Consider the following 12,698-nt stretch of genomic DNA (forward strand, 5'->3'; position numbering starts at 1 on the left):
TGTGCTCAGAAAACCTTAGAAGTTCTCCAGCACAGTTTCTCTGGTTTCATCTGACCGCGTAGGCTCCCAAAGCTGCTCACGGCAGAAGTGCCTGGTTCTGGAGTATCTGTGAAACTCAGTTCTCGGATGTACATGGATGGATGACCTTGTTCTGACTTCACTGACTGATGCTGCACCTGCAAAGTTTTTCCTATGGAAAACAATCTTGGTTAGTGTTTTTTTTTTTTTTTTTTTTTTTTTTTTTTTTTTTTTTTTTTTTTTGTGAGTGCCTGTGTGCCTTGGGGATAAGGAGAGGAAAAGGGGCAGACAATACTTTTGAGGGAGAGCTCTTTAATACAACAGTCTAATTTTTAGAATAATACATTCAGAGATCTCAAGTCATAATAGCATGATATATATTGAGAATCTACTTCCACTGGACGATTCCACTGTTCCCTGGGTCGTTTTTAGCATGTATAGCTGCCCATTGCTAATTCACACAGATGTAAGAATGAATGGATGCTTATCCTTCGTCCCCACCCTTTATTTTTAAGACATAAAAAGACGATTTACTCTGTTCCACACTTGCCCCCATCCATAGATCGTGGAGAACTTTCCAGCTGGGAGTACAGGGAGCTCGCTGCCCCCATCCTGTGCTGCTGCGCTGTGTGGGTGCATCACAGTCCTTGTGGTCTGTCCCCCATTGCTCAGCACCTGTGGCAATTCTGGGACGATGAGCCCCGATCTACAGGAAATTAAAAATTGTCATATTCTGTGAGGGCAACTTTCCTTGAAATTCCCCCCGTGTGCCACAGATGGGAGTAAACGTGACTGAGACATGATGTGATCTGCTTGGGGAGGAGAGGTGGCCAGTTTCCCAGAGTAAAAAAGGCCTTGAGCAGTGGCCAGTTTCTCAGGGGGAAAAAGGCCTTGAGCCCCTTCCTCCAGGGGCTTTTATTGGGTTATAATACACAGGAATACAGGGTGGCAAGGATCAAACAGTAGATAACATTTCAAAGAAATCTGAGGGCTTAGTCTGAGTCAGTCAGAGTCTGTCAGGAACAGAGTTTTAGGGTTTCCTGCTCGAACCCTTAACATATGAATGAAAGCACTCTTAGCAGAGCAGATTTCAGGTTTATCAGGAAGTCTTTGTGATGCCAGATTTGTCCCCAGGACACACTCTAGCAAGGCAAGGAGCTGGCCCCCTCCCCATCAGGTATTCAGGCTTAAGGGGATTAGAGCCAGGAAGCACTTCTCCCAGAGGTCATGCGGACTCTGGCTTTGTCAAAGCAGGGGGCGAGAGTCCATTGCTTTTCATTGCAGCCCCCAAGTCCTTCCATGATGGCCTCCCAGGTGGTCATGTCTGGCCTAGGTTGCCCCTCCTCTGAGGGATCTTACCCATCCGACTGATCATGCTTTGGGGGCAGGGAGGAAACTGAGGCAGCATTTGCTATCAGAGACAAGCTTTGTCTCCTGCGGCTCGCATTCCAGGGGTCCTCGCTCGCTCCTCCTTAGCCACAGGGGGTAGAGAGTTACAATTCCTAGAACCAGGCAAGCAGTCCACAACAGTATTCTGCTAGGGTGGTGGAAATTGGACCAAAATTCCAGTCGCTTTGAGGTTGAACTCAAGATTTTCCCCATAAAAACTCAATGGTTTTAGCCAGGTTAGTAATCTCAAACCTCCGTTTTCTTTACAATGCTGGTAGTGCTTTCACAGGATGCAAAAGGACCACGGGTTAGGACTTCTCCAGCAGTCTGAAGAGCAGCACCAGTGAAACGGGCGAGTTTCCGCACCAGTCTGTCATGAAGAAAGGGAAGGCGGCAGAGGTGGTTTGTCGTGTGAACTAACCGCTCAGGGCACCTGCCTGGTGGGTGGGCTCTTCTGCCCTCCTCACGGAGGGGAGCTGGAAAGCCCACCCTCCCCACCCACCTGCTCCTGCCCCTTCAGCTCTCCCCTGCAGTCAAGGGTGGATGTTAGAAATGCTGCTCTGTGAAGTCTGTGTTGGGGGCTGGGCATCTGGTCCACCGTCACAGAGTGGGCCCTCAGCGTGATGCCCAGCATTGGCAGGTATACACTGGAACCCCAAGAAGTGCCTGATGAATTCGTAAGTCTGGGCTGTAAGGAGGAGACAGACACCCAGCGTAGTCTTAAGTCTATAAAAAGCAGTTTGTGCGCACACACACGTCCTCACAGCAGGGCCAAGCCTGGCGTGCTGGACCAACGTGGAATCTGGAACCAAAGTGCTCGGGGTTGGGCGCCAGCTTTTCTACCAGCAGCACTGACTTGGGGGTGGGGTGCGGCGGGGAGCCACCCGTCACCCCTGAAAATCAGGCTTTGTATCTGCGGAATGAAATAGCACCTCTCAGAGTTTTAAAAAGCCAATCACATGAGATGACGCATGAGAAAGCACTGTTCCTTGTAAAACCTAACGCACGTAAATAAGTGCGAGAGCACGTAAAACGACATAGACGCAAATCTATCCACCTATTTCTCTATCAACGTATGTATCTGCAAACGTGGGAAAGTGGGAGAGGGAGGCAGAATTTCACACGGATGTGGGCTTCACTCACTGAGATGGAAGTAACGGGTTTTGCTAAACCAGAGCGCCCCCTGCGCCTGGGTCGGCCGGCCCCGGTGGCAGACGCGGCGTTGAGACGGCAGCAGAAGCACCCACTCACCTCCCACCAGGTCTCCAGGTGCAGAAGAAACAGCCCCGTAGAGTAGGTGTGTTTCAAACTCAGATGGGCCTCCTTTCCAAGGGCATGGACCCCCCCCCCCCCACCAAAGACAGGGTGCTTCGCACTCTGCCCACTCTGGTTTTTGGTCAGTGTGACGCCCTGGGTATGGAGAGTCAGCCCTGCTGGGTAATTGAGCAAGCTTGGCGGAGAGAAGAGAACTGAGGCTAAGAGCGGCCTGAGGAACGTCGGCTGCCATGGGAGGAAACTAAGTGAAGGGTGGGCAAGGAAGTGTCTAAGGCCTGACGCTCGGCCCCCTCCCCTTGTGGAGGGGCACTGGGGCCCCAAGTCAGTTGGCCTTACACGCTGTGGCAGGAGAAATCTGGGCTCGTACGTGTTCATGCCTTGCATTCTAAGGCTATCCTTGGAGTCCCCGGGCCTCCAGTGGAAACTCGACATGTCACTTTGAACCCTCCACTCCTTTCCACTCCGAGTTAGTATAACCCTGGACGCCTGAACTCGGCAGGAATGGCGATACGAGCACCACGGGCATCTCAGTACTGCAGGGTAGAACTTCTTTTTCCTGGAGAGCCCGGGGTCCTACGGTTACCCCTGCACCCCTGCTTTACACACTGCTCTGCCATGCAGGGGGACTCTTATCTCCGTGTGTGCAAGTGTCTGGGTCTCTGTCTCCTTCAGTCTGTCTGTCTGTCTCCATCTCTTCCTGTTTGTGTATCTGTCTCCCTCTGTATCTGCCTGTCTCCATCTTTCACTTTCTCCCCCATCTGTCTGTCTCCCCCATCTGTCTGTCTCCCTGTGTGTCTATCTCTGTCTCCATCTCTCTCTCTCCCTCCACCTGTCTCCTTGTGCTTCTGTCTCTCTGTCTTCATGTCTCTTTCTTTCCCCTCCATCTGTCTGTCTGTCTGTCTCCCTGTGTGTTTGTCTCCCTGTCTCTGTCTCTCTGTCTCCCCCCATCTGTCTGTCTCTTTGTCTCCATCGCTCTCTCTCCCCTGTTTGTCTGTCTCCCTGTGTCTGTCTCTCTGTCTCCATGTCTCTCTCCCCCACCTCTGTCTGTGTCCCCGTGTGTCTGTCTCCCTGTCTCCATCTCTCTCCTGCAGACACAGTTGGATCACACTATTGCGATTTTTTTCCCACCTAGAAAGGTCCTCTCTCAACTCCCAGCGACCCTCATGCTTCTGGGCTGATTCCCACCCCACTCTTGCCTGTACCCACAATAGATATTTCTGTATTGTTTCCCATCTGCTCTGGGTTCATAGCTGTTTTCCAGATTCTAGAACACTCTCCAAGCAGCTGGCCCCACGTCCAGGTCCCACGTCTTCGCACCTCTGCACCATGTCACCTGCCCTGGCCCTGAGCCACCCCTCCCAGGGCAGAGAGCCGCTGTCCGGGTGGGGGTTTTGCTGGGAGTACGGACGGTCAGCACAGCGGGGCTGGAAAGACCTGGAGCAGAGGCCTTGGGAGGACCTCAGCAAGGCTGCCTGACCCGGGACTCGCGGGCACTGCTCTGGGTTGCCAGGCAGTGGGCCGGGAACAGCGCGGCCTCTCTCCCTGTGGGCAGACCAGCCGCCATCCCCAGGTGCCGAGAGGTTGGTGCTCAGAGCTGCACCCACGCTGAAAATGTTTCTCCCTACTCAAGTCTGCTCTCGTGCTCTCTTAAAAAAGGGGGACAGACTGCGTGACGCCGGTCCGACCCCTCTGGAGAGCAGGCCTTCAGCCCGGGCGCCCTCCCCCGGGCCCCAGACCGGCCTCGGGCTCTGCGGGCTGCGGAACAGGTTCTGCTGACCGGCCACCCTTGCCCCAGAGCTCCGGCCTCCAGACAGATGGGAGCCGCAGCGGGAAGGCCGGTCAGCAGGAGTTCGGTGACCTCTCGAAGCGGCGTCGGTGCAGAGTGGGTGTCGGCCTCCAGGTCGGGGCTGGGGTCGCGCTTGCTGATCGTGGCCCTAAGCAAGCTGAGAAATACCACGGGTCTTTCTGCACTTTTCCTGTTATTAACATTTTCATTATTATTAAGTTCAGAGAGAGAGAGAGAGCAAAAGAGGAAGAGGGAGAAATTTGAAAGACAGAGACGGAGAAAAGAAAGACACATAACCGGTTCCTCCCGCAGGGGCAGGCCAGGGACTGAACCCACAAACAGGGCCTGTCCCCCTGACCGAGACTTGAACGCGGGACCCTTCGCTTTACCGGGTGACGTGTCAATCAACTGAGTCGCGCCAGCCCGGGCTGCATGCAGCTTTCCACCTCCCCGCCCGCCCAATGCCCAGGTCCTGGAATGTCCATTCTTTTCCCACCCCTACTCTTTCCTCTCCGCTTAGCGCCGGCTGCGTTCCAGGAGAGTATTTTTAGAAGAGTATTTTTCTTGTTTTCGCAGTCGGTGGTCAGGGCTGATGCATGGGGACCCCGACCGCCGTGCAGGCCGTGGGGCGGTGCGTGGGCTCCCCGCTCGGGAACCGCACCCCTGGGGTTTCAGCTGGGGCCTGGAACCCGGATCGCAGTCCCTGTCGCCCAAACGCTACCCGAGCTACAGTCGGAATGTGCGGAATGCAGTTCCCGCCTGGTTTCGCTAGCTACATTATCATGTGCTCCGTGTGGCTGACACTGACTTATTGTATTTAATCTTCCTAAGAAACGTCTGACTTGGACGATTAGGAGACCAGAGCACGGAGAGCTTAGGTCCCTTGGCCAGAACATACATCTAGTGGAATGGACGTGGCTGGGTGCATTCGACACGGGGGGTCAGGCCCACAGCGTTACTGGGAAGACCTCAAAGAGCACCCACCACACAGGGGACCCTCGACGGATGCCCGCTGTTCTGTGTCAACTTCACTGTCTTACCACACAATGGCACCCGCGCAGCTGGGGCTGCTAAGAACTGCTCCCTTGGAGATTTTGTTGGGTGTGAGGTGGTTAGTGGTTAATGCGGTCCCATATTGTGCTCTGGGGTACGTTGGTCTTTAAGAAACAGCAGGAAATCATTTCAGTGAGAGTCCAGGTAAAGAGCAGAAGGCAGGCACAGAAATGCCTTCCCTTTCTCTCTGCATTTGGGCTCGGGGAGGATTCTTTGAGACGGTGCAAAGCCTCCTTCTCCTTCAACTTCCTCCCAATGATTTCAGCATCCATCTGTGGATTTTATCTGCCTCGAGTTGTCCCTTCTCACTAAGTATGTATTTACTTACGGATTTATATTTTATTCTATGAGTTAAAATGCAACATTATCAGTTTCTATTTGTTGCTCAAAGGATAACCAGTTTCAGCCATTAGCGGCTCCTGGAAGTCTGGCTTGCATGTTTTCTCAACAAGCTTCCATCTTTTTAAAACCATCTCCTTGTTCTCTAGCAACACAAGAAGTTCCGGGTGCTTCTGCTTCTCCCAAGCTTCAGCCTTGAAATGAGCTGCTTCTCCAAGGAGCCCTGACTGTTCTTAGCGGAGGCTGATGCTCCGGAACCCAACACGGTGAGCCAGATGCTTTCATCTAGGGTTTCACTGCTGATAGGTCCTCTCAGAAGACTGAGTAAGGAAATCTGTGTGTATATCAGCCCACGCTACTCACACGTCTGTGTCTAGGACTGTGTAACTACATGCATTTTGAAATGTAAGTTTCTGTTAATATTCATGATTCTAACCCAGCCCCACAAGGTTCATTTCAGCCAAGTCTTTCTTGTATCCACCCATGGGATTCTGGGTCTCATTGCTGACAACGTGCTTTCTTCTTTGTTCAGTTCGAGCACTCACATAAGTAGTTTCCGAGTTGTGAACCCGCATCCCCTAGAGAACTACTTGTATTAGATTACTGGCTTTCTACATAGTTACTTTTCTCTTTAGGCAGACAGCAGGCCATCATGCTACTGTTTTCCAGCTACTTGAGTTAATTTTCATCTTTCTCAATCACCTCACTGATATTATGTTAATTTTTGAAATTGTATTTATTCATTTGTAGAGAGAGGGGAGAGAGAAAGAGGGAGAGAAACATCGGTGTAGGAGAGAAACTTCAACTGGTTGCCTCTTGCACGTCATGCCCCCGACTGTGGACCTGGCCCACCCCCAGGCATGTTTTCCGGCCCGGAATCAAATCGGTGACCTTTCAGTTCACAGTCTGACGCTCAATCCACTGAGCCACACCAGCCAGCGTGTATGTTGTTCATTGAAAACAGTTTGGTTCATTGGTTGGTGCTCGTATTCCATTTGGGGCTCCCCAACCTCTCTGTCTGTCAGCGGTTCCTTTATTTTGCTCGTCCATTTAGAAATGTTAGTACAGTTGTAACAGTGAGAATCCCACAGGAAGACTCAGAGCCACGCCTGCCTCCTCAGTTCTGCTGCTTTGTCCCCCTTCCTCCCCTTTTCCACCATTTCTAACCCACACCTCACAGATAACCAGTCGTGATTGTTTTTCAGTGTTTCCTCTCTGCACAAAGAAGCAGAAAAATGTATTGTTACCTCCTCTGTTTCCCTACACAAAGGGGTCGTACTGTGAACACTGCTTTCCACTTGGCCTTTTCCAATAATCATATTTGTATATCCTGGAATTCACTCCTTAGTTCACAGACATCCTTCCCATCTATTTTTGTAGTGTACATCACCCCATTGTGCGAGTGCATCTTAGTTTATCCAACCACTCTCCCACGTGTGAATAGTAAAGTTTTTTCCAACACTTTACAGTTCTAGTCAATGTTGCCATGAATAACTTTGGCTATGCAACTCACTGGTTTTGATTGTTGAATTAAATAAAAACAACAGCAAATTCTACATATATGTAGAATAAAGAATATATATATTCCTATATGTGTGTGTGTGTGAATTATTTCCTTCTAAGAAATGCTTTATACCAAAAGTCAAAATACAATGCCCATTTAAAAAATCCAGAAAGGAGAAATCTGCCCCCACAGACAGGTAGAACCCTAGGGGTGGTCTTCACAGTTCTCCACGTCTGTGCTTGTATAACACATGCTCTAAGCTGAGAGAGGCTCATTGGTTTAGCAAAAAACACCTCCTCCCCAAACTCTGCCTCCAGTAAAGCAGTTATGATGACACTCAAAGATCAAAGACCAGAATCAAGCATTTAGAACCCAGGAGGTTGGAGTAAAAGCAGCCAAGTCTAAGCCTCCCTTTCCTTTCAACTTGTCTATAAATCACACTGTTCCTTAGCGTAGTTGCTATACACTCAGGGCTCCTTCGGGGGTTACAACAGTCAGTGGTATTTTACTTTAAAGATTTTATTTATTTATCTTTAGAGGGGAAAGGAAGGAGAAAAGGAGAGAAATATCAATGTACGGTTGCCTCTTGTGAGTCCCCTGCTGGGAACTGGCCTGCAACCCAGGCATGTGCCCTGACTGGGAATCGAACCGCGATAGTGCGGTTTGCAGGCCTGTCCTCAATCCACTGAGCTACACCAGCCAGGGCGGAACGTTTTTAGCTTCTAAGACACAAACACAGGAGGATATCTCACGGCCAGTGGAATGAAGACAATGCCCCCCTCTCTGGCCATTGAGCCAGCACAGAGAAGACTACATCTTAGAAGCGCACCCTACCCGCGTCCCCCCACATACACAGGTGAGCTGAGTAGTGTCTGAAACTACATGTACTGAGCTCCATATTTTACATTCTATTCTAGCTCCTTACAGAGCACTATGCTGGCTTTCTGCCACTAACCTGCCTTCATAACCTTTAACAACTGTTCAGGCCTGCATTTTTTTAGAGCACATGCCGCAAGGCCAGGTAGATAAGGACTGGAAGGTTGGACACAGCCCTGACCAGCAGCCTTCTTAGAAGAATTCCTTAACCTCTGTGAGCCCATGTCATCCTCAGTGAAGTCAGGAAACCGTCCAAAGCTGGGGCAGGCGGGAGGGGGGGGGGGTTTCAAGTTGATTCAGTGAGAACGCAGGTAGCACACAGGCAGCTGGCAATAAATTAAAGGGTAATTTTCATTAAGAATGATGAAGTGGGGTATGAGGTAGAGAGGCTGTACTAGGGAGCTGCAGGGGTCTGCGGGCAGCCAAGGCCCCGTCCACCACCTGTGGACGGTCTTCTCTCCTGTCCTTCAGGAGCCACTCAAGCACCGGGTCAGGTATGCATCCACGGACATCAGGCTTGGACTGCGCTGCCCCCATCCTCCCCAAGCGTGATCACACCCAGCGTCAACTTCTTTGTGTAGGTCTCGCAGGCAAGTCCAGAAACCCACAGGAACACCCTCATGACCTGAAACACGCTGGACCCAAGGTCACCTCCAGTAAGAACGCAGTGCTTTCCAGACTCGGGTGGACACCAGAGGAACCCGAGGAACTTGATCAGTATTGAGAGTCTGAGACCAACTAGAGTTGTTTGTTCAGAATCATCTGGAACAAGCGTTCGGAATCTTTATATAAAATTGTTAATGAATAAAAACCACAGGCCAAAAATGATATCACTCATGCTAAAGAGCCCAAGATACCAAACCTAGATTTAATACTTAATCTAACTGCAGTTTCAGCGTCCCCCAAAAACATAAACTTAATCAACCAGTAGAGAATTTTCTAGCCAAGCACCGACCGGGAAGGTAATCTTTCCCCTTAGAAAGAAGAGACCATCTGCATGACCCAATCCCTCCCTTTCCCTTCCTCCAGAGATAATCCTTTCTCTTCTTGTGCTAATTGCCCCCTTCCCCCACCTTTCTTCCTCAAAAATCCCACCATTTTCTACAACTTCTCAGAGAGCCCCCCTAGTTGGCAGTTGGGATGTCATCCACTTCCTGATTCACCTACTAAAGCCAATTAGATCTTCTACTTCACTCCATTTAATTTTGGCTTCGAACCACACGCTCTCACAAACACACGCACCTTCCCACAAGGTAGGTGGTGCGCAGACAGCCGGCCCAGCTGATGGCAACAGTGAAACTCTTTGATGTTCCTGGAATTTCATCATAAAAGAACATCAAAGGAATACTTGATTTCCCCGTGGCAGGGCCTCAATGTCCTCTTTAAGTCTGCCCAGGACTTTTATTTGTAGAAAGACACTCTGTACCACAGCAGACCACCACAGGTGAGTTGAAACAGGCCACAATGTGCAGTTTAAGTCCCTCCAAGTCAGAAGTAGTAAGGAATACACGGGAGTAAAAAGAGTCATTTCAGATAAAACTTCCATTTGTTATGCAAATGAAGCCATTCACATGCCTAATCTTCATAGTGAAAATGAGCTACCCCTTCTTCTGGAATAAATGCCCCTCTGATCCTTGTTCCTCTTTTGCTGGTTTGAATGTTCCCTAGTTGGGTGGTTATCAATCGATGTGTTTTGGAGCCTTAGCTCTCCCTTTTCATTTTAATATATACCTCAGGGCATATTCATTTTTCACTCCCATGAGCTAATTACCCTGAAAATGTTTACACGTTAAAACTGAAAACATTGAAAATTTATGCCGCTCGTATTCCAGTTTCAGCATTAATTTAAACAAGGCTTTCAAAACACTTCATTGATGTGGCGTCAGAGATTTCTGTTCTTGTGTTTATTTCAGTATAACTAGGGAATCACAGTGAGCCAGAAGAACTCAGCAAGACTGCAGACGGATTCCTCAAAGTGCACCTCCTCTGCACAAAGCGACGTCATCCGAAGAGTCTGTTATGTGTGAAATTATGGGACAACCCAACTGACACTCGACGTGTTGTCCAAGACCACAGTCCAGCCAGCCGTACCCAAAGTAGGATCACATCAGTTTTAGCACTGTCCAAAACTGTATTTTGTTGCTCAACTACATGGCTTGCAGTTTTGAGAGACAAGGCCATTCAATCCATTTCGCTGGAATGATTCCGTTTGGGGGGTTTTCATTGCCAACGGTGCTTTTTGTTGAGTGAAGAACTCTCTGAACAAGACCTCAGGAGAAAAATGTCATTGTCTTACTGACGTTTTTCATTGTCCCTCATTGCCCTCTCATCATTGGCTTAACTTCCATTGTCCCTCAAAGCTCTGCTTCTGAGATGGAAATCTGAGCTTCTCATTCAATCCTACACCTAACTTGCATTCTTCTTTACAGAGGTCTGGGAAGCACAGGGCCATATTCCTCATCATGGAAGCATATCTGGTGTGCAGACCAGTCATTCATCAGCTATTCAGCAATAATAATGCCTGGGATTCTTTAACAATGGGAATAGATATCTTACAACCCACACTTCTCACTTACTTCCCCTTATGACCAATGCTTGAATTTCAATTCTTACTCATATATTACAATTTGATCCTGAAGATTGGACCAGAAGAACTCCCCACAAACGCAGACGGACGCTTCAGAGTCACCTCCACTTCTAGTGACTTTGTGAGCGCCATCTGGGGATTACTCGAAAATCAGGCCTTGTCCGTTTTTGTGCACTTTATGATTTGGACTCCCCTTCCTTCCCAATACCCTGACCTCAGGGTATCTAAACTCATGGAGTAGTTCTCCAGAGGAACAGAAGCCCCAGCCCCGCCCCCAACCCTTGGGAGCAGAAAGGAAAAGAATTTTGCTAGGGAATTCGTTAAAAACCGGGTGCCAAACAGAAATAAAACCATGTCTGTATAGAATGATGTCCTGGGGCTCCAAAATTTTACCCCTCGGGGGCTTTAATTTGTTTGGCATTAAAGTAATCCAGTTTGATGAACTCAAATGCCCTCGGCTCAATAGGCAGGACTCTCCGAGGAGCCTGTGTTACTTCCTTCACTTAAGTGCAGATTTGTAATAAAAATCTTCATTCCAGTGGCATGGTTTTTGGACATATAAGAAGCTAACCACTTGGAGAATCGTATTTGAGAGGTCAAAAAACTCCACAGTTAAAGATCGGTTTATAATTTACGAAGAAAATAGAAAGTTTTGTTTCTCAGAGTTGAAATCTGACAAGCACGGCGGGAAATATTGCTAGTTTTTGGCATAAAGTTTTGTGCTTTCCTCATAATTTGGGACCTGGATGAAGCCTGAGACTTCGAGGATCACTTTTAGAGAAAAACCGGGCAATTCGGTGTAGGGAATTTTGATATTTTTGGCATTTTTCGAGGTGTAACAAACACAACTCGGGATCCGAGAGGACACTCTGCGGCTGCCAGCGAGGCGGGCTGGACAGCGCACCAATCACGGCGCAGCTCCGCCCTATATAAGCGCGCGGGCGCAGCGGCGCGGCCGAGTCCCGGCCAGTGTCTCGTTTTCGGCTCGAGTTCTCTTCCCACGCCAGCCCGCAGCATGTCCGAGACCGCGCCTGCCGCGCCCGCAGCCCCGGCCCCCGCCGAGAAGGCGCCAGTGAAGAAGAAGGCCCGTAAGGCTGCCGGTGCCGCCAAGCGAAAGGCGTCCGGGCCGCCCGTGTCCGAGCTCATCACCAAGGCTGTGGCCGCCTCCAAGGAGCGCAGCGGCGTGTCGCTGGCCGCGCTCAAGAAGGCGCTGGCGGCCGCGGGCTACGACGTGGACAAGAACAACAGCCGCATCAAGCTGGGCCTCAAGAGCCTGGTGAGCAAGGGCACCCTGGTGCAGACCAAGGGCACCGGCGCCTCGGGCTCCTTCAAGCTCAACAAGAAGGCGGCCTCTGGCGAGGCTAAGCCCAAGACCAAGAAGGCGGGCGCGGCCAAGCCCAAGAAGGCTGCTGGCGCAGCTAAGAAACCCAAGAAGGCCGCGGGGTCAGCCACTCCCAAGAAGAGCGCCAAGAAGACCCCGAAGAAGGCGAAGAAGCCGGCAGCGGCTGCTGGCCCAAAAAAGGCGAAGAGTCCGAAAAAAGCGAAAGCGGCCAAGCCCAAGAAGGCGCCCAAAAGCCCAGCGAAGGCCAAAGCGGTGAAACCCAAGGCGGCTAAACCAAAGGCTGCTAAGCCCAAGGCAGCCAAGCCAAAGAAGGCGGCCAAGAAGAAGTAGAAAGTTCCTTTGGCCAACTGTTAAAATTCAACACAACCCAAAGGCTCTTTTCAGAGCCACCCACACATCTCAGAAAAAGGCTGTTGCACTTCCTATGGGGGCGTGGCTGAAGCGCAGACGCAGGCATAAGGGGCGGGCCTCCGGGGAAGTGTGGTTACCCTGAAGGGAGGGGCGTCTTGAGGCTCTCGGAAGTGTGTAA

At 50.3% G+C, this 12,698-nt stretch overlaps 1 protein-coding gene across 1 annotated transcript; it reads left to right on the top strand.

Moving 5' to 3' along the window:
• The first annotated feature begins 11,793 nt into the window (after window positions 1-11,793).
• Window positions 11,794-12,560, top strand: LOC118990686 (histone H1.4-like). The gene has a single exon (XM_037051421.1). The coding sequence runs from the start codon at window positions 11,843-11,845 to the stop codon at window positions 12,497-12,499; it is 657 nt and encodes a 218-aa protein (XP_036907316.1). The 5' UTR covers window positions 11,794-11,842; the 3' UTR covers window positions 12,500-12,560.
• The last annotated feature ends 138 nt before the right edge of the window (window positions 12,561-12,698 follow it).

Source organism: Sturnira hondurensis, unplaced genomic scaffold (genome assembly GCF_014824575.4).
Source record: "Sturnira hondurensis isolate 20B ecotype Veracruz unplaced genomic scaffold, ASM1482457v3 Scaffold0007217, whole genome shotgun sequence".
NCBI lineage: Eukaryota > Metazoa > Chordata > Mammalia > Chiroptera > Phyllostomidae > Sturnira > Sturnira hondurensis.

Bases quoted from the DNA above. Each gene is read 5' to 3' on its own strand.
- LOC118990686 (XM_037051421.1), top strand. From the start codon at position 11,843: ATGTCCGAGACCGCGCCTGCCGCGCCCGCAGCCCCGGCCCCCGCCGAG.